General features: G+C 31.5%; 1 protein-coding gene across 1 annotated transcript; it reads right to left on the bottom strand.

Moving 5' to 3' along the window:
* Positions 1-294: 294 nt before the first annotated feature.
* LOC114335029 (WW domain-binding protein 11) lies at positions 295-23,481 on the bottom strand. The gene is made up of 7 exons (XM_028285187.2): positions 23,318-23,481; positions 23,140-23,265; positions 22,969-23,066; positions 16,550-16,810; positions 9,259-9,571; positions 7,164-7,401; positions 295-617 (listed from the first exon to the last, which is right to left on the bottom strand). The coding sequence occupies exons 1-7, from the start codon at positions 23,379-23,381 to the stop codon at positions 365-367; spliced, it is 1,353 nt and encodes a 450-aa protein (XP_028140988.1). The 5' UTR covers positions 23,382-23,481; the 3' UTR covers positions 295-364.
* Positions 23,482-23,509: the final 28 nt, after the last annotated feature.

Here is a 23,509-nt window from a genome sequence, read left to right as displayed (position 1 = left end):
GTTAAAAAAGTAATTTTTTGCAAAAGTGACCCCTTTTTAATTATTTAAACAATGATCCCCTTGTATGTGGATACTTTCTTGAAAATATTTTTTGTAGCCACCTAAATTTTGATATAAAATTTGTTTCAACCTGTACGAATTTACATTTTGATTTAAATGTAGTGTAATTTTATTTTACTAGACTAATAACTGACCTTTCTAAGAGGACACGGATATAAAGTCCCTTACATATTTGGATCACTCTTTTATCTTATATAGATATTGTTAAAAATGTGTATCAAAATTCAAACAATCTTAACAACTATTTTATATTTAATATTTAAAATCAATTCTATAATATACATTATACATTCCCAAATAAAACCTACAATAAGTTTTCCATCTCTTGCATGAACTGCTTATAAGCATCATCTTTGGTATGACCTGCAAGGGCATTCTGGTGCATAGTAAATTCCTTCTGTTTCATTTCTCTAGCAAAAGCGCTCGGGTTCTTGACATGTTTCTTGTCTTCTCGCTTAACCCTTAGAGCAGATGGGACAAACCTGGTGACATCTGCACTGAGATTTCTTATTTGAGGTTTGGCAGAAATTGTTGCTCCTTGCTTCACAGAATCAGACCTAAAACAAGATGCACATAATTATCTTAAAATCAGTTGGATTGTATCACTCGGTGGGCGAACTTCCCCTTTTTCGAGCAGGAAAAGAGTTCTCTTAAAGTGAATCCTTTAACGATGACCTAGTATCATATTAATTTTACAATTTATTATTATCAAGCCATAAATTCACTCAAAAATAGAAAGTCACCAGGACTGGACCGAATAACCAACGAGCTTCTAAAATACGGAGGAGAAAGTATAACCCTAGAGATGACAAAACTTATACAAAAACTAATACAGTAGACTCCCTCTACAACGAGAACTGAAATAGCGGACTAATTACCTCGTTATAAGCGGATCTCGTTATATCAGACAACAATAATATTGTGCATACCATCACCACTGAAATGTTTTAATGCCTCTTTCGTAGTTTATTAGGTGTCGATGGTCGACCTCAACAATGAAATTGGCCATCGTAAATTGTAAATTTTCTACAATATTCAATATCGGTCGATAGATAAACAGGAAGGAAGAAGTTTATTACCGCCGGTGGAATTTATTACAGCACTGGTCTCAATAAGCACACAGATGTTGGGCATTTCTGTATACAAGCAGTTATGGTATTTATTTATGGCCATCACCACGCCAAAAATATGTAAAGAACATGTTCTTCGGTTTCATTTTTCCTCGTTATAACCAAATATGCCTCGTTATAGAGGTGTTATGATTCAATAGGAATTTTATGGGACATCTAGTGTACATCGTTATAAGCGAAACCTCGTAATACCCGTGTTCGTTATAAAAATAGTCTACTGTATTGCACTGCAAGATACCAGACGCATGGAGAAACAGCATAATGATATCACTGTTCAAGAAAGGAGACAAAGACCCCAACAATTATAGACGTATAAATCTACTGAACACCGCACTTAAGCTAACCATAAAAGTCCTAACCAACAAAATCAATAAACTAACAACTTTATCAGATGAACAACAAGGATTCAGATCCGGAAGATCCAGTACGCTGTATTTGTATTGAGACAAATCACAGAAAAGGCCATCGGGTACAATAAACCAGCATATCTGTTTTATAGACCTGACAAAGGCTTTCTATCGCATCCAAATCGAAGATGTCTAACACTTACTGTATAGAAGAAACATACCAACAGGGGCGGTTTCTCCATTGGTTCACTTGTGCAGTGAACACCCAATAAAAGTTAATTAAAATACAGTTATTTTAAATCTCATAAATATTAAAATATTTTTTTAATCTGATAGAATCAATAAAATATAACTTTATTTATTAATCATATTTATTAATCATATTTATTTGCTCTACGCCGCTGGATGCACGTGACAAGTGCAGATACTTGTGCTCTGGTGCAGAATTCAAATTGAACCAGCCAGTACTAACCTACCCCTGTATTAGAAAGAGAAATCTTAAAATCGGTGAAAAAGCATTTCGCCTATCTAAAACAGTGAGGATTTGTGCAGTGCACCCAGAGACCAGTGGAGCGTTTCGGTTCACAGTTTGGAATTTTATGTTGTGGGTTCTAGTTAAATACGGTTAAATCCTAATTACAATATTAATAGTTTTATGATGGAGCCTTATTCAGTGGATTTTATAAAAGAAAATGCAAATAGTTTTGACAATCGACTTATAAAAAAGAATGGTCCACCTCGGCCGGAAATAAACTTGGTACAAGAATGTGCTATAAAAAACAAAAAGTTTAAACGTTGCTTTAAAGTTGAACAATATAAAAAAACTTCGTGGTTGTGCGGGTGTGATAAACTACATTCTTTGTTTTGTTTTCCATGTTTAGTACTTTCGAAAAATGAAACTATTACTTCAGAGTGGACAAAAACGGGCGTTCGGGATTTATCTCATTTATCGACAAAAATTAAAACACACGGATCTGCCCAAATTCATTTAAAAATGAATTGCAACTCTCAGTTATTGGCAATATTGATGTTCGCCAATTATTAGATTATGGGTATAGGAAATCAATATAAAATAGACTTTAACGACCAAGTTAAAAAAAATCGTTACATTTTATCCCGTCTTATCGATTGTGTAAAATTTTGTAATTAATCATAATTTTAAGAGTTGGCACAATGAAACGAAATGACCGTTAAATTGAGACGAATCTATTCATGTAAGTTTTTTTGAATTTTAGTGACATTATATATTCCATAAGATGGGTGCGGTGTCCTTTAGACAAAAAAGGGTGAGTCCCCAAAAATTTTTCGCCTGTGCCGCAATTGCCCGCGGCTTTTATTCACCGTTTCTATAATTTACATTCCTTAATTAAACAACCATTTTAAATTACCACGAGCCGCCACTGCATACCAATCAATATTATACAAACCATTGAAAACATCTATTTCCATAATCGAATACAGGCAAAGATAAATGGAAAACTAACACAGTTTATACCAGTACAAAGCGAAGTCAGACAAGGTGACTCGTTAAGCCCACTGTTCTTTAATATAATAATGGACGAAATAATAGAAGCAGTACGTAAAGGTCATGGTTACAGAATGAGGAACAAAGAAATTCAAATATGCAGACGACAATCGCCGAGAGAGAAGACGATCTCCAAAGATTAACATACATTTTCAATACAACAGCCAAGAAATAAAATATGATAATATCAGCAGAAAAAACCAAATGTATGACAACATCTAAATACCCACTACGATGTAAAATCGAAATTGACGGGAAAATGGTAAAGCAAGGTTTAGATATCTGGGAATAGATATAACCAGTTACGGAGATGTTGAAGAGGAAGTACGACAACAAAGCTTAAAAGTAAGTAAAGCGGCGGGATCTCTTAATGACACAATCTGGAAGAACAAACATCTAAGACAAAAGACAAGACACAAAAGCAAGAATCTGTAAAGCAGCAATTAGACCTATATTGACATACACGGCGGAGACAAGACCTGGCACATGGCACATCTAAAACGAGACGACTACTAGAAACAACAGCGATGAAAATACTTCGATAAATATCAGGGAAAAGTCTGTTGGATAGGGAGAGAAGCGAAAACATAAGAAGATCATGCAATGTAGAAGACATAAATGGATAGGTGACAAAACGGAAACAGGAGTGGAACGAACACATTAGTACAATGGCAGAGGATAGGATAGAACGAATAGCAAGAGATAAGTCACCAAATGGACGAAGAAGTATTGGCAGACCAAGAAAAAGATAATGCGATAATTTAAACAATTTAAGAGGCTAATATTGAAGAAGAAACAGCCTTTAAAGCCTACATACAAGAAGGAAGAAGAAGAAGATTAATATCAGCATGTAACTTAAAGGTTTTATTAAGAGCGTAGGCGCAAATATTTAAAGGCTATCCCTACTTTTTCTTTCTTTACACGGTAAATTACGTGTAGTAAAATTTTCACTGATATGGAAGCTGCAGGAGGTGTAAACATTAGTTGACAATGACATTGTCATCAGCAACATAGAGATTTCTATTTCGCTCAGTTTTTGAACGTTCTTGGATAACTGTTACTTGTATAATCGCTTAAATTATTAATTAATTTAATTAATAGGATTATTTTTCACTAGCTACATATTCAGTAATTACAATAATTTATATACAATAAAAATTAATAATCGAGAAAAGAAAAAGAGTGATAAAGTGATTTTAATAATATATTGTTACTATGGAACGCTTAGATAAATTTTAAACATCTTTAACAACAAAATACTTGGATCACAGAATCTACCCTGGGGTATTCTGTGGGAATATTAATATTATTTTTAAGAGGATGGGTACGTATTTTCGGCTGCAATGCTATTCAAATGGGGATTAATTTTTTTCGAATCCTGAGAAAACTAATAATATTTTTGAAAAATTTAAACGCAGAATGAAAGATTACGTTATTAGCAAGGGCTGAAAGTCCCTGAGAACTTCTATAATGTTTATTTTAATAAGTTACAGGGGTGAAAAACTATGAAAATTTAGTGTGATTTTTAATTTCAAATATCTGATTCAAAATAAACTTTTTATTTATTCTAAGGGACTTTCGGCCCTCGGTAATAATTTAGTCTTTCATTCTGCGTTTAAATTTTTCAAAAATATTTAATGGTTTTTTCAGGATTCGAAAACAATGAACACATGTCCGTGGTAATATTTTCCAAATCCATCTTGGTCTTACAACGCACTCAGCCGAATAGAATATTGTCAGCATATTGTCAGTCAGACATTGACAATCAGTGACAATTTTAAATATTTGACATGGCATCGGGAATATTTTGAGTTGTTGATTAAATACTATTAATATACATATAGTGTATTTGATAAATAATTGATTTAAGAGGTGATCTTAATAAAAAGTTATTTATTGTGTATTATTTGTGGAAGATCCAAGCAGAGAATACATCAGAATATATTCTGTGATCCAAGTATTTTGTTGTTAAAGATGTTCAAAATTGTAAGCATTCCATAGTAACAATATATTATTTAAAAATCACTTTAACACTTTTCCTCTTTTCTCGATTGAGTATTAGTTTTTGTTGTACAAATAAATTATTACACTCACTGAATACATAGTTAGTGAAAAAAGAATGTGTGTGTACTTTGTACGCACGTAAGAAGTTATACTTCTATTATATGATTTAAACGAAATTAATATACTTTTTATTTATATTTTGTTTAAATATTAAACTAATTTATACTTACTACTTCTCAAACATTTTTATTAGAACAGTGCCAAAAATTAAAATAATAAAAGAATAAAACACACACAAACACATTAAACAAGCCACAAATGATGTCTGAACATTAATTGTCGAAAATTTTTTTAACTAAATACGTATTTTCTGAAAATACAATTATATAATAAATATACTTACAATCATAAAATGTATTAAAAAAAAACAAAAAAGAAAAAAAGAAAGTTTCTATTGGGACTCGAACCAGCGCTGATAAGCGCGGTTGGTATTGGAATTCATTCGCTTTCAACGCTTAGCCACGGACACTATGTGTCATTATTTACGAAGATCGACTAACTAAACGGATTAAACTTGTGATATTTTGATATTTTGAAAATTGATCAAATTATTTTAATTTTGAATTGAAATGATTTAGAATTGAAAAAATACCACAAAACATAGAGTAAGAAAACAATATATTATTAGGTGAATATTGATAGAAATTTTGATAGTAATCAAATTATATAAATAAAAGTATTACATACTATGTATTTTGGCAGATCAAATAGGTAGGTTTATACCCATGATACATTAACAATTATTACGTACCTGTTGCTTTTAAAAACTATTTAAAAGTCACTACAATATTATAAACTTTTTTGTTTCTGTCCTCACAACAATAAAACTAATATATTATACATTTGTTTACCTTTACCTCCAAACCACAGCTGTCCTACAGCTGCCATATCGGATAATTTTTTACATGTCATTTGAACATCCAATCAGAACAAAGTTATAATGCGCATGCGCCGGGCTGATAGGTTTTAACATAAAAATTCACCCTCTATCGCCGGTAAAGAAGTATAACTTCAAAAATTATCACATTTATTAACTGAATTAATAATTTGCAATTATACAAATAACAGTTATCCAAGAACATTCAAAGGCCATCTCTTTAAGTTAATGATGACATTTTCAAGTAGAATGACATTCTAGTAATGTTTACATATCCATACCAGTGTGAATTTTACTACACGTAATTTGCCGTGTAAAGACAGAAAAAGTAGGGAGAGCCGTAAAATATTTGCGAATTATGTACCCATGGCCTTAATAAAAAAACTCAAAATATTCCTGAAACCTTGTCAAATATTTAGTTGTCTGGCCAATATGTACACATTCTGTTCGACTGAGTGCGTTGTATGACAAAGATAGCGAATGTTCGATTTGGAAAATATACCACTGACATGGTATGGTATTTTTTTCGAATCCTGGAAAAACTAATAAATATTTTAAGCAGAATGAAAGATTACACCATTACCGAGGGTAGAAAGTCCCTTAGAATAAACAAAAAGTTTCTTTTGAATGAGATATTAGAAATTAAAAGTCACACTCAATTTTCTCTACTTTTTCACACCTATAACTTATTAAAATAGACATTATAGACGTTTCTGGGACTTCTACCCTCGGTAATGATGTAATCTTTCATTCTGCGTTTAATTTTTTTAAAAATACTTATTAGTTTTCTTTGGATTCGAAAAAAATGAATGCATTTAAAACGCATTGAAACGAATTTTGCGCCTACGCTCTTAACCAAATGTGGGCTAGTTTCAACTACTAATAGAATGTTTCACTGATGATGGTGTTACTGAACTGAAAACATTCTTAAGAATTGTAATTCATTTGGATGAATTTTAAATTTTTTAAATAAATTACACCATTATACATTCCAAGTCTTTTATTTCTCTCTAAGTTTATTTTAAATTAAATTCAAATAATATAATATTTTGAATGTTTGGTTCACTCCTGAAAAGTTATTACAAAGAGACTGATCTGCCAGAGATTCAAAACCCACCAATTCTATCAAACAAAATAAATGAGTCCAAAATGTACTATACCTATTGATTAACTGTGGTGCTGCAGATAATACAGGCTGGATAAGTTGTGGTGGTGTCAATCTTATCATCCTTGTTGCTACTTGGGGCAATCTAATTGGTAATCTGGGAGGTAGACCTGGTGGAGGACCAGGGGGCATAAGTCTTCCTGGAGGTGGGCCTGGAGGCAGTCTTATGTTACCAGGGAATATATGTGGAGGTACAGCAGGTGCTTGAGATGGTATATTGGGCATTTCTGTGCCTGTAAAAAATATTAAAATTAATAAAAAAAAAGTGAAAGCAGTACAGTACTCGGTTCTGTAAATAATATTTTTAAAATTAAATAAAATACTTCTATTATCTATTTATTTGTTTATTCATTATTGCATTAACCTTAATACCATAATAGTACTAAGTACCTAATAGTACTTATCAGTACTATTTTTTGGCACTACTTATGTGACTCCATGTCATGGCGCTACTTCCGTGACGCTCGCCTCTGCCTTTTACTACAGAGAAAGAGTAATACAATGGCAGTACACAAACTTTGCTTCATAATATAAGTATAGTATAGGAAGAAAAAGATATATGTATTAAATACACTGGGGTGCAAAATTAACCGGACACCTTAAAAATGGGTCATTTTTGATGTCTTGAATTTCCTAAACCTGTTGTCCGATTTAAGTGATTTTTTAATATGTTATAGCCTTATTCTTTATCAATATCGCTGTAATAATACTGTGGCTAAACAGGTAAATTTTCATTGCATACCGGGTGTACCAATGAAACTGCGTTTCTCCATAAACGCTAGAATATTCCACCCTGTGGAATATTCTAGCGTTTATAAAATACTGAAATTAAAACCCGACTATAGCCTTATGTTTTCTCAACATTCTGTTTTTTTATTCATTCGCTTAAGTAGGACCATAAAAAAGTTAGGAAAATTATTAACTAGCCATATTCTTTATCAATACAGGGTGTTTCTAAACAAGTGCGACCAACTTTAAGGGGTAATTCTACATGAAAAAATAATGACTGTTTGCTTTATAAACCTATGTCCGCAAATGCTTCATTTCTGAGATAGAGGGTGTTGAAATTTTTCTTACAAACTGACGATTTATTTATTGCTTAAAAACCAGTTGACATGCAAATGAAATTTGGTGGGTGTTAAGACGTAGTTATTGTACATTTTTTGACATACAAGTAAGGATTCAATATTCACCATTGGCGCGCATACGGGTAATATAAGCCCTCATATTACCCGTATGCGCGCCAATGGTGAATATTAAATTCTTAATTGTATGTCAAAAAATGTGCAATAACTACTTCTTAAAATCCACCAAATTTCATTTGCATACCTCAACCGGTTTTAAAGCAATAAATAAATCGTCAGTTTGTAAGAAAACTTTCAACACCCCCTATCTCGGAAACGAAGCATTTGCAGACATATCGTTGATAAAGCAAACTGTCATTATTTTTTCATGCAGAATTACCCCTTAAAGTTTGCCAATTATTATTTAAAAACACGCTGTATTGATGAAAAACATGGCTAGTTGTTAAAGTACTTAACTTTTTTATTATCCAACATAAGCGAATGAATCAAAAAACAAAATGTTGAGAAAACATGAGGCTATAGTTGGATTTTAATTTCAGTATTTTATAAATGCTAGAATATTCCACAGGGTGATGCGAACTTGGAGAAAAAAACACAGTTTGATTGATACACCCGGTATACAATGAAAATTTAACTGTTTAGCAACAAAACTACTACAGCGATATTGCTAAAGAATAAGGCTATAATATATTAAAAAAATCACTTAAATCGGACAACAGAGTTAGGATATTCGAGACATCAAAAATGACCCATTTTTAAGGTGTCCGGTTAATTTTGCACCCCAGTGTATATTAAACTTTATGAACTAAAGAATTTTTCTATCATTTTAAGTAAGGTAATATAAATATAATTATTTATAAAAATGCAACGCCTAAATACAGTGCAGATAAATTACATATGTCCAAAATTTCTAGACTTTCTGACTACAACAAAAATAAGTCTTGTTGATGATCTATGTATCAAGGATATTAGAGTGAAGATAAACAAATAAATAAACGAAATTACCTGGTGGTACCAATGGTTCTATATTAACAGTCAATTTTGCCCGTTGCTCATCAATACGATGTATATCAACCTTTTTCTGTACAGTTTCCATTTCTTTCATAAACTCATCAACATTTTGACCAGACAGAGCCACCATTTTTTGTTGTAAAGATGTAGGTTTAGCAGGTGAAGTTTCTTCTGAGTCTATATCTTTTTTCTCTGCATCTTTGACTTCATCTTGAATCTTAGTACCAAATTCTTCTATTTCTCCTTCATCATTTATTTCAGGAGGTGGACCAGGTGGACAACCGGGTGGTTCTCTTACTGGTTGACCCTACAATAATATCATAATGCTAGTAAAATAGATTTTGTAATATATTAAAAATATGCAAACACTAAAATAATACACATAAAGAATATAAATGTACTAAAAAAGAATGGAAGATATAATTGGTGAATATCAAGCGGGCTTCAGACAAGGAAAAAGCACAACATAACAGATTTTCTTGCTAAAAGAGATATTAGAGGAAAGCTATCAATACCAGAAACCGACCATGATATTATTTATAGACTTTAAACAAGCATTTGATAAAGTAACAAGGAAGGAACTGTATAATAGTCCAGATAAATAAGGATTTTCTCAGGACATTCAAATATCCAGGTAGCTGAGCTACTTTTTTAGTTATTGTAGACCTATAGGAAGAAAACCTACCTGTTTCCTGCCTAGAGTTCGCGTCAGTTTTTTAATTATTAACAATTTATTCCAAAAAATTTCATAAAATTTAAAAATTTGATCTTTTAGAATATTGAAAAAGCTTCAAAATACCGATTTTTCAATGTTAAATGTCAATTTGTTGCTTCGCAAATTGCAAAATAAATGAAAATCGATATTTGTATAACTTTTGGTTTTAACTTAGAATTTTAGGGTTTCACCCTAAATTGGGTATTTTGGTACTTAACAAACCCTCAAAATTTGAGACAGATCCATTAATTAGTTTAAAAGTTATTCTATTTGTTTATCTCAATATTGTCCGTAGATAAAATCTTTTTATACATTCGAAAAGCTAGTATTTTAACATGAATTTTCAAATAAAAAAATTTAGCAAAAATCTATTTTTTAAATCATAGTATCATTAATAGGACACTTTAATAAATAAATTATTTATTAGATAATTATTTATTGAAGATAATTTATTTATTAAAGTATACCTTAACTTTTTCTATGATTAGTAATGACAGTATGATTAAAAACATGGATTTTTGGGTAAAAATTAATTTTTCAAAAATTGTTTAAACAAATTTGACTGTTTATTAATTAATAAATGTCTAGACAAATTGCATATTTGTAATGTACACAAAAATTATATAAGAATTAAAAAAAGAAAGGTCAAAATCCATTGAGTAGATCCCGAGATATAGAAAAGGATTGTAGCTTTAAGTTGCTCTTTTAGTTTTTGAACTCATGCATTTGTCGGCTCCCAGCTCCCCCTTCACTTCCATGAATAGTCACCATTTTAACTACATTTTTAAAAATTCGTGTAAAATACCAGCTTTTCGAATATGTAAAATGATTTTTTCTACGGACAATCTTTTTAAAGTTATTCTAAATGTTTATAACCTACAAAACTTCAAAAATTTGGCATTAGGATTTTTGACTATATGTATTAGATAATTTTTTTTATAAAAATAATAAACAAGGTATTGCTTATAACAAGGTACATTAGGTGTCCCATGAAATTCCTATTGAACTGTAACCCTCTATAACGAGGCATATTTGGTTATAGCGAGGGAAATGGGATCGAAGAACATGTTTCTTTACCTGTTTTTCACTGTGATGACTATAAATAAATAACCCGACTGCCTGTATACAGAAATGCCTAAAATCTGAGTGCTTATCTAGGCCAGTGATGTAATAAACTCCACCGCCTGTCAACTTCTTCCCGTTTATCCACTGACTCTTTTTCAAAAGCGCCAATCAAACAATATTTTGCATCTTATACCGGGTGTCCACTTATATTTTTCCCCATTTTAACTGCCTATAACTTCTAAACAGCTGAAGATAGAAATATGTGGTTTTCGCTGAAATGTTTTATTTTAGTAAAAGTTTTGTCAGATTGAGTTTTTTTATATCGCTTGAGGATTTAATGGCGGATTTTTGAAAAAAGCTTTGTTGACTTTTTAATCGAACACCCAGTATATTTTTTTGTAAATCGAAAGAACAGTCATTCACCTATACAGCGATATAAAGTTTTTTAAAATCGGTTGTCAAATGACTGAGTAATTAATTTTTAAAATAAGAGGTGCAATGTGGATATATCATAACTAAATAACATAACTAAGCAAATTGATATTATGTTATGTGATCTCTACATTGCATCTTTTATTTTAAAAATTATTTGCTCAGTCATTTGACAACCGTTTTTAAAAGTCTTGATATTGCTGGATAGGTAAATGACCATTCTTTCAATTTACAAAAAAATATACTGGGTGTTTCAATAAAAAAGTGATTTTTTTTTCAAAAATCCGCCATTTTTTATTTAACAGCGATATAAAAAATTCAATCCATTCAAACAAAACTTTTACTAAAATAAAACATTTCTGCGAAAACCGCATATTTCTATCTTAAGTCGTTTAGAAGTTATAGGCAGTTAAAATGGGGGAAAATATAAGTGGACACCCGGTCTTGCTCGGAATGGCTTCACTATAGGAAGTTAATGTCTTAGGTCCGGCTTCACCAACAACAAATAAATCAATGAATAGCTATTCATCGAATAAAATTTATTAGACGTTTATACTTTTATTTTGTTTCAATATAATTTTGATAATTTAAAGTTAAACTGACGAATTTACTTTCTTATAGATATTTACAGCGAGAGTAACTTGCCAATTTATTTGAAGAGTAAATAGTTATTTAATAAATAAATAAGATAAGTCTTATTTGACGTTAGAAAAATGGAGAAATGTAAGTTTATTGGTCGAATAACTTTATTCATAGAATAAACTACTATTTGTTGTTGGTGAAACCGGCCATTAGGGAGTGTTCAAGTATTACGTAACGCAATTTTTGAAGATTTTTGACCCCCCCTCCCCCCAGGTAACGCACCGTAACGTTTTTATGTACCCCCCCTCCCCCTACCTAAACATTACGTAACACCCAAGTCACCATTTGAACCTAAATGGAAAACTAGGTTGCGAAAAGTACCGGAATTATTACTTTAAACGCATTTGAGGTAATAATAAAAACTTACAATCATCATCCAGCCTCAAAAGTCCACTGCTGAACATAGGCCTCCTCCCCTCATTTCCAACCACGTCTATCCTGCGCCGCTCTCATCCAGTTTTTATTTAGCTTTCTTACGTCGTCTGTCCATCTTGTAGGCGGTCAACCGGCGCTTCTCTTGTCTTCTCTTGGCCTCCATTCCAATAACCTTTTTGTCCATCGCCCATGTGTCATTCTCGCTATGTGTCCTGCCCATCTCCACTTCAAGTTAGCTATCCTTTTGATGACGTCAGTCACCTTTGTTCTTCTCCTGATTTCTTCGTTTCTGATTTTGTCTCGCAGAGTTATTCCTAACATTGACCGCTCCATTCTTCTCTGCGTTACTCTTAGTTTGGTAGCCGAGGCTTTAGGTAAGGTAAGTGTTTCTGATCCGTACGTCAAGACTGGGAGGACGCACTGATCAAATACCTTTCTCTTTAGGCATATGAGCAACTCACTCTTAAAAGTTTCTCTCAGTTTTCCAAATGCTGCCCACCCAAGAACGATTCTTCTTTTTAGTTCATGTGTCTGGTTATCCCTGCCAATCGTAATTTCATGTCCCATGACATGAAATATGTCCAAAACTTAGAATAATAATCTTTTATTACTAATTTTACATTTACATTTTCCCTGCTTGGCCCCATCCTTACATACATTTTTGGCTTCATCCTTTATTGTTCTTCTCATGCATTCTTCTATTTGATCTTCTTTAATAAAAACTTAAAATAAAATAACATATTTATTATTTCAATATTTTATTTTGCTTAGTAAAAATTTTTGTATAACAAATAATATACGATGTTGCCAGTAGTTTCGGAAAAAAATAGTGAAAAAAATGTGTAAAACTTTTTGTTCTTCAACGCCCTATATCGTGAAAACGCATGCCGTTACAAAAATTTTATACTAAGCAAACCCCAATTATTTTTCAGTTTTTCACCTATCTTAGAGATCGTGTTACCTTTTTCTGAAACACTCTGTATATGTAAGAAGGCACTTATGGAATAAAATTATTTCTGTCCATGTTTTAATCAATTTTAAAAAACGCTGAGACCCGTAGATTTTAATATATAAAAATGTGTGCTTTTTTAAACATAAATTTAAATGTACAGGGTGATTTATGCAAGACTACCGTAATCCATAAGCTTTATTTTTTAACACCCTGTATATTTCTATATGTTTAAAAGCTGCTTAACAATCTGAATTTATGGTCTTTATGAATAATACAGGGTGATCATTTGAAATTATAATGTATGGAAACCACTTATGGAATAAAATTGTTTTTGTCATGTGTCATTATTTTAGAAAATTATAAAAACGCTAGGATACGTCAACTTTAAATTCAACTATGGACTATTTAAACATAAATTTGAATATACAGGTTGATTCACTCAAGTCTAGCATAGTCTATTATCTTTAATTTTAATTAAACACCCTGTATATTTTTGTTTTTAGAAGCTGCTTAACAACCTCATCTCAAAAATGTGTATTATGTAGGGTCTATTATGAATAATGCAAGGTGAAATTTTGACATTCACATTTTAAATAATTTGAAAATTTGCGTATTTAAAACATTAATGAATACCTACTGCAGAAAACGATTTCAGAAAACATACAAGATTTATGAACATGTAGTTCCCTTCTGTAACCTCTTAAATAACATCTGTATCTTTTAATCTTTTGTTGTGGAGACAGGTCCATCTAATTATTGGAAACAAATGTTACTGTGCTTCATCTGTTACAAATTTTAAGATTTTTTCACTTGAAAACGTACTATTATGTATTGTCCTCTTGTCGGAACATGAACGGAGCGTGAGAGTGCAACATAAAACAATTCAGGGGTCTATGTAAAACATAAATGAAATTCCGTAGTTTTTTTTCATTTAAGTTAAAAAAGAATCCACAAGGAAAAAGTTTTCTTGTAGTTGGCTGTATACCATGTAATACAAAAAATAGTAAATCCTTTATAAAAGGTATATATTTACCTTAAAATATATACCTTTTATAAAGGATTTACTAATTTTTAAAAAAATAATGTTACGTAACGCGCTGTTCGAACCCCCCTCCCCCCATGTAACGTGCCGTAACGTTTTACAAGACCCCCCTCCCCCCAAACTGCGTTACGTAATACTTGAACGCTCCCTTAGAAAACTACATATTTATATGTATGCACAATATTATTTTTGTCTGGTATAACGAGATCGGCTTATAACAAGGTAATTAGTCGGTCATTTCAGTTCTCGTTATAGAGTGAGTCTACTGTAGTAACTTAAGCATCAGATACATAGACATTAAATAAAAATCAACACGAAATGGTGCAGATATGGAAACCAAAAATACTAAGGAAAATATTTGGAGGAAAAATATTTGGAGAACAGAGAATGGAGATTTCAATGGAGAAATGGATTAGAACAAATGAAGACCTGAGAGAGTTATATGGGGAACCCAGCATACTTGGAGTAATAAGAAACCAATGACTAAGATGACTACAACACACAGAGGATGTCAGAGGGTAGAATATCGAAAATCTTACTGTGGAGTACAATTGGAGGATGTCAAGACCCAGAACAAGGTGGAAAATGGATGTAGATCTAAAAAGACCCAACTTCACAAATTCGAGGATAAATGCAATGGACAAGGATGGATAGAGGAGAATGGTCAATCAAGCCATGGGTCTAGTAGACTTGATGCTAGTTAGGGCTTACAATACCGGAATTCAATACCGGTATTCGATACCGGTATTTATAATAAAAATACCGGTATTTCGGTATTAGCTTAATTTATAAAAAGTGAATTGATGCACAATAAACTTTTTTCTACGATACTTTTTGTTATTACAAGAAATTATTTTTGAAGATAAACAACCAATATCATTGTAAAAAATATTTATTTAACACGTTTATTACCCATACAAGTCAAGTATAGCGCTTTCTAAAAGCGTGAATGTTGTGAATTTAAGACGAAGGGTTATATCAGCTTCTACAACCAAATTATTAAATCTCGTCTATACAAATACATAAAATGAGTTATATAAAAATTCTTGAATATTTAAAATTAGACTACCTACTTTATTTTATACATAAGCCTTAAGATTTATTAATCAGAATTGTTTTTACATTTTCAGATCTATTTTTCATTTTTTTTTTGTGTATTGGGGTGTATAAATTAGGCTCACTTATTTTATGAATTATTAATAATAATTGAAAATATACAGTGATGAGCGAACTAATAACCGGCAAAATAACACAAAAGATGGAAAACATATTAAATTGTGAGATAAAAAGAAATAAAACTAGTGGAGGTGTTAAAATTAGCGATAGTAACATATGCATTGACATTATATTGATTGTTTCCCACCTTTACACGTATCAGAGGAGTATGTCAACTAAAACTGTCACTGTCACAGTGGCAGTTGCTAAACTCGTCCAATACGTCTAAAGGTGGGAAACAATCAATATAATGTAAATTTTTAGGTTAATATCGCTAGATTTCCCAGCTCGACTAGTTTCACTTCTTTTTATCTCACAACTTAATACGTTTTCCATCTTTTGTGCTATTTTGCCGTTTATTAGTGCGCTCATCACTGTATAGCGGTCTAAATACAGAGTAATCTATATAAAATATTTGTCAAGTAAGTTAATCTTTGTATCAAGTAATATATTTTAAAGTTAAATTAATTTACAAATAGCAAATTTCATAAGTAAAAGTAGTATCCTATTATATGCAAAATTTATCCTATTTAGAATCAAATATATAGTTTTTCTGTTTGCACATTTTTTGTATCTATCTATTCCTACTCTCTATGTAATGTTATAAACACCATCTACTCATTTCAAAATAAAATTTAATAGGTTTTATACATATATTATTTAATAACAAGTCGATATAACAACTGAGAGTAGTATAAATATAACGTGTATATTTTTTATTCATAATACCGGTTTTAATACCGGTATCCCGGTATTTGAAATTTTAAATACCAAATACCGGTATTGAGATTTTGGCTCGGTATTGTAAGCCCTAATGCTAGTGGCTAATATTATTATTAAAACTTACCAATGACTGCAGTTTTAGTGCTGTAGCAATAGAATATATGGTATGCTCCTGTTTTCTTTCTACTGCAGGTAAAGGAATCTGTGCAGGTGTGTTTGTGATAGTCGTAATTTTTTGTGGCAGTTGAGGCAATGGGATTTCATCTACTGTAACTTGCTGAGCACTTTTCACTGACTCATAAAAGACTACTAGTTGGTTTTTCTTTTGTTCATATTCTGTCTGTCGCCTTTTCAAATCAACCCACTTTTCAGGATCATCTTTATACTAAAATGTTTATAAGTAATGATAAGGTCTTAAATATACACTTCGCATCCCACAGAAAACAGGCGACCCACAAAAATGGTCAGTTTTGATGTCTTGAATTTCCTAAATCTATTGCCTGATTAAAGTAATTTTTTTATATGTTATAAGTAGCCTTATGCTTTAACAATTTCGCTGTAATAATATTGTTGCTAAACAGGTAAATTTTCATTGTATACTGGATGGTATACAACGAAAATTGCATTGCATTTGGGTCATACGTACAATTGAACCCACTTATTGGAGTAGCCTTCTTGCCAATCAAAAGTATTCCTATAACCGGGATATTCTAATAACCGATCATTGGTGGCTTGTAGAAACGTTTCAGGACCTCAAATTTCTATTACTTAAACCAGGATATTTCTATAACCGGTATTCTAATAAGCAGGTTCGACTGTATAATAAGACCTGTATGCACACCAATGGAGAATATCAAATTCTTAATTGTATGTCAAAAAATGCAAAATAAGAGAGAGAATATATGTTTATTGTCTAAGAAAAAATCTTGTTGACAAACACTGTTTAAGAGTTTTAAATAAATAAATTAAATTAAAATATGACTAAATATAAAATATAACACATAACACATTTACATTATATAACAACTACAAAATATGTAGTATTGTCAAAAATAAAAAACAAACAAACTACAAGCTGTAAAACTAAATCACAAACAATAATGACAAACAAATTGACAAAAAAAAAAAAAATATACACAAGATCACAAATACATCAGCTCCAATGGTCCTCAAAAAATTCTGTCAGATCATAATAGGCCCTCTTAGCGAGCAGTCTATCTAATGAATTTCTAAACTTTCTAATAGTTTCCAAATTTTTTATTTCACTAGGTAGTTTATTAAAAATTTTGATGCCGTTAAAAATAAATGAGTCTTTGACTAGTGTGCTTCTAGGTGTAATCAAAGCTAAATTGCTAGCAAATCGTCCAGATCGATTATTATTTTCATATAGATGTTTATTCTTAAAAATAATGCTTGCCGTTTCCAAAATGAAAAGAGATACAAGTGTAAGGATACTGTGTTTAATAAATAAAGGTTTACACGTTTCTCTAGAATTTACCTGGCACAACAGGCGTACTGCCTTTTTTTGAAGCAAAAACACACTACTGAAAAGCTCCTGACTACACGCTCCCCAAAACTGAATTGCGAATCTAAGATGTGACTCTACTAGTGCAAAGTACACAGTTCTTGCTTGGGCAAAACCAAGCTCCCTTCTAGTCGACCGTATTGCATAGCATCCAGATGCAAGTTTTGAATTCAAGGCTTCGATATGCGATTTAAATTTAAGGTCAGGATCAATATTCAGGCAAAGAAACCTGACGGACAGCTGAGGTTCAAGTTCCAGATGTAATTCAGGCATAACATGTTTAAAACACAGAAGCTTGGTTTTAGAAGTGTTTAATGTCAAAAAGTTCGCCGTGCACCAATTTCCAATCATTAAGAGTTCCCTACCTACAGATTGGCGTAAGACATTCAAATCTTTAGAATGCGATATAAGAGTGGTATCATCTGCATAAAGGGTGAAATGAGCAGATACATCAAGGTAGGCTAAATCGTTTATATATACCAAAAACAGAACTGGTCCCAATACCGAGCCTTGGGGCACTCCCTAAGTTACATTCATCAAGTCAGAGTCACAGTCTGTTCTAACAAACTGACTCCTACCCGACAAATATGACTCCATCCAACTCAGTGGATCAGTCAATCTTTAATTCCGTAGTGTTTAAGCTTCTGCAGCAGCAAACCATGATTGACACAGTCAAAAGCCTTCGTCAAATCACAGAACACTGCCGCAACCATCTCGCCTAAATTAATACTATTGTAAGCTATCTCTAAAAAACTGAAAATCGCGTCGGTCGTGCCAGTGTTACCACGGAAACCAAACTGTTTCGGACTTAGTAGTTGGTTAACCTCTAAAAATTGTATTAATCTTGCTTTAACAATTTTCTCTATTATTTTTGCCAACGTAGGTATCAGAGAAATTGGCCTGTAATTGGAAGGGTTTATGTGATCTCCACCCTTGTGCAATGGAATTACAACATTTATCTTCAGGAAATCGGGAAATGTGCCAGCATTAAAACTATCATTAATTAAAATAGATAAAACATCCAAAGCAGAGTTTGGTAGATTATTGAAAACTCTTATAGAGATGTCATCATAACCCGAAGAGTTTTTGTTTCTGATTGATTTAAATATCTCTTTCAATTCCTCAACATTAGTATCATAAATTATGAAGGGACACATAACTTCTGTTTTCTTCAGATATGACAAAGGATCTGTACCATGTCTCAACTGTGCTGTTAAAGTTTCGGCTATGCTACAGTAAAATTCATTACAGTCATTTGGAAGTGGAGTGTGATGACTATTACCTGATCTGTGTTTACCCCTTAATTCATTTATTATAGACCAAGTTTCCCTAGTTACATTTGAGGAGTTTTCTATTCTATGCTTGTAGCAGTTTTCTTTTGCAGTTTTAATAACATTTCTGTATATCTTTTTATATTGATTATAATAGGTAACAAACCATTCATCTTGGTAATATTTTTTGATATAATGGAGCGATCTCATGGTTTTGCAGGAATTTTTAATGCCATTTGTAATCCAAGGTTTTCTATTTTTAATTTTAATCTTTTGTTTAGGAAAAGACCTTTCAAAAAATTCACATATTGTATTATGAAATGATTTAAATGGCTCAGACGATTGTGATAGGAGAGAATACCAGTCAAGACTCTCGCACTTTAATCTAAATTTACCAAAGTTAGATTTACTATACAGGCGACCAATTTTAAATTTATTTACACTATCTTTACCTTTACTAAATTTCTTAATTTTGATAGAAGCAACAACTGCCTTATGGTCTGACAGATTGGGGTCAAATACAATACATTGAACATGATCCTTCTCAAAGTTAGAACAGAAATAATGTATTAAAGTTTGAGACAATTTAGTGACACGTGTTGCTTCATTAACATGCATTTTTAAATTAAAACAAGTGAGTAAGTTTTTTATTTTCTTTACTTCATTGCAATCATAGTTCAGAAAGTCAATATTAAAATCACCCGTCAGGATTATTTGACTAAACTTTGGAATCCTCAACAACAAGTTCTCCAGCCTTTCCAAAAAAATCTGGACACTGGTTGTTGGAGATCTGTAGATGCAAATAATATAGATATCAAAATTTGTTATTTGTGCAACTGAAAATTCAAATTGTTTTTCTTCAATAAGATCCTCATAATTTATCTGAACAAAAGCCAGTTCTTGCAATAGAGAGTTGTGTACTAAAATAGCAGTACCCCCATGTATAAAGTTTGTTCTACAAAAATGTGAAATCATGGAATACTCGGGAATATACAAGTATTCATTTTCTTCTAGCCAGTGTTCAGTCAATAACAGAACACTGGGAAAGTCATTATATTCTAACATTAAAAATAAATCATCAATTTTATTTCTAGCTGACTGAGTATTAAATAAGAGAAAAGTTAAATTAAAAGAAGATTCTGACTTGTCAGTTTCTAAGTCTGAAGTTGTATTATTGGCGTTAACTGAAAATCCAAATCTTTTTCTGGTCTTGTAAAAGTGCAACAATTTTCACCAAGATCATCTAAAACAATTATGCTTTCTGAATTATGTTCATTGGGTGGTGTTGTATTTTTTAGCTGAATAAATATCAAATTTTTATTATTTTTAAAATGTTTTATTTGATTCTCCAACAGGTATGAAATTCTATAGTTGCTCAGTCTATGCCCATATGAATTATTTACATTTAGGAATGAGATTGAGTGCTCATAATATGAATTAAAAACACTTAAGAAGTCACTTAATTTGTTATTAAATTTTGAAATATATTTGGCATTAGGATCATTTCCCGTAGGAACAGAGAGAAACATTATGTTCATGTTAGTACATTGTCTTAGTTTCATATTAACATGTTTTATACTAGGATTTCTATATGAAACAAAATCATTATAACCTGCTGAAATAATTACATAGTCATCAGAACTAAAGTTCTTTGTTAAACAGTCAATATTTTCAATGACCCCAGAAAGTGAAGCACCAGGCTTAATAATTGTTTGGATATTCACTTCTTCTTCTGGAAAACGACGCCTAAGTTCACCGCTCAAACCTCGTGTGGTCTCATCAGTAAGAAGTAGAATATTTCGTTTTATTTTTCTTGGCTTGAGTTGCTGTTCTAAAAAGTTGATGATTTTATATTTTCTATTTTCTTTTTTGGATTTCGTACTTCTCTCAAGGTCTGGGTTTTCTGTGGTTCTTGTTGTGCAGCTCTTGTGGGGCCATAAAAATTCTCTTGACGAAGTTCTTCACCCAGGTTTCTTCCAAATTCCTCTGACAATTTATTTAATTCTTCCATTTTCTTAATTTCATTTTCCAAAATTACAATTTTGTTGGTTAGATTAGAAATTGTCTCCTCGAATTCATGTTTAAGATTAAGTTGACTTTCCTTTCTGCTTAATTGAAGCATTTCATTTTCAGATTCTAACACTTGTATTGTGGTTATCATTTTCTTGCTCATCTCGTTCAGTTCTTCAATAGAACTATTCAATTTTGTTATGGTCAAATCCCTTTCAACGATTTTCTGCAAATATTCTTGATTTGTCATTTTGACATTTTTAACTTCATTTTTTAACCTATCAATAAGTTTATTTTGATTGTCAAGTTTATCAATATATTTATATTCAGCATCCAGAACTGTTTCTTCAAAACTTTCAGAACTCTTCTTTAAGCGCATAATATAGGAGTCTTTCTCAGTCAACAATTTTTGAAACTTTTTAATTTCCTCCCCAAAAGTCGTTTGCCTAAACTCTTCATCATCTTTAACCTGCTGGCATTTAGTAGAGCAGTATATTGTGTTACTGTCAATTTTTATGAAGTGCTTTAAATCTCTTTCCAGGCAGCTTGGATGAAATATATTCAGACAAACCACACATATAATATTATTAAATTCTTTTGTGGTGCAACATTTAAATTTATATTTGGTAGACATTTTTGACTCTTCAATATAATTTGTAAAAAATTTACAATTACCATAGAATTAAATAATACACTATACAAACACAAAAACATAAGGGATAGACAAAGGAGTACTCGCTTCACGTCCAGGGGTCATTCAGGACGACTTAAAAGACACACAAGAGGACCACGGAAGGTTAGAGCAGGGTATAACAAAGGAAATGATACTTTTAGTGTGTACTGCGATCAACTACCTTCTAACAATATCGGTTCATTATTTATAAAAATTTTCAAATCATAAAAGCCTGCTTGTTGCACTAGTAGTCACTTCCAAACATCTCTATAAAAACATCAAATAAATCAAATAAAACAAATTAGGCAGCAATAATCCCAAATTTCAACTACGCCACTAATGATTATTAAATTGCTGAGATATCTTATCTTAATGAGCTTTAAATGAATATTTTAAATTAAAGGGACAAAAAAAAAGGACAAGAGAACATAAAATGAAAAGCTGAAAGAGAACATAAAATGAAAAGATAAGTACCTCTTAGTACCTACCAAATTTTATTTGCAAATCTCAACCGGTTTTAGAGCAATAAATAAATTGTCAGTTTGTAAGAAGAATTTCAACACCCCGTATCTTGGAAAAGAAGCATTTGTGGACATGTTAAAGCAAACTGTCATTATTTTGTCATGCAGAATTACCCCTTAAAGTTTGCTGCACTTATTTAAGAAACACCCTGTATTGATGAAGAACATGGCTAGTTGTTAAGGTGCTTAACTTTTTTATTATTCAAGATAAGCGAATGAATAAAAAAACAGAATGTTAAGAAAACCTGAGGCTATAGTTGGGTTTTAATTGCAGTATTCTATAAATGCTAGAATATTCCACAGGGTATGGTGAACTTTGAGAAAAAAAAACAGTTTGATTTGTACACGGGTATACAATGAGAATTAACCTGTCTAGCAACGATAGTATTTCAGCGATATTGTTAAAAAATAAGACTATAACATATTAAAAAAATCACTTAAATCAGACAATAGTCTAAACCTATTCAAGACATCAAAAATGACAAATTTTGTGGGCCACCTGTTTTCTTGGAGGAGCAGTGTATTAAGTAATTTAATACTTACATACATACTAAGAACTCTATCTAATGTATCTCGAAGCTTTTTTCTCTTATCCTTTAATACTTTTTCATTTAGAGGCGATGGTTGGTTTACATTGAACTCTGCAAAATAGAGAAATTGATGTAAAACTTGGGAGGGTATATTTAAGTATTATTTATATGTATAATAACTAACCCATTTGATCTATCTTTTCCATTTCTTCTAAAATTTGTTGGGGGTCTTTTCCCTTTAGTACAGCTGCTCTTACCATCTGTCGCTGCTTTTTATTTTTCTTTAATTCTTGCTTCCTAGCCTCTTTTCCTAAAATCCAAGAAGTTTAATAACTTCAAAACATAAGAGAAAATATACTTACTGGCTTGATCTGTAGGATTCATGTATTTACCACTTTTGGTGGTATTAATAGCACGTCGTCCCATTTTTAATTCAATATGATTTTTCTATTAGATGATTAAAAAGTTTACATTTATAAACTTAAAAAATTAAAAGCATGTTATGACTTATGACAGCTGGACAAATGAAAATCTCCTCGTATGTGTGAAGATAG

The sequence above is a fragment of the Diabrotica virgifera genome, chromosome 1, assembly GCF_917563875.1.
Source record: "Diabrotica virgifera virgifera chromosome 1, PGI_DIABVI_V3a".
Taxonomy (NCBI): domain Eukaryota; kingdom Metazoa; phylum Arthropoda; class Insecta; order Coleoptera; family Chrysomelidae; genus Diabrotica; species Diabrotica virgifera.
The sequence above is the reverse complement of the archived record's forward strand: the minus strand, read 5'-3'. Positions and strand labels throughout refer to the sequence as shown.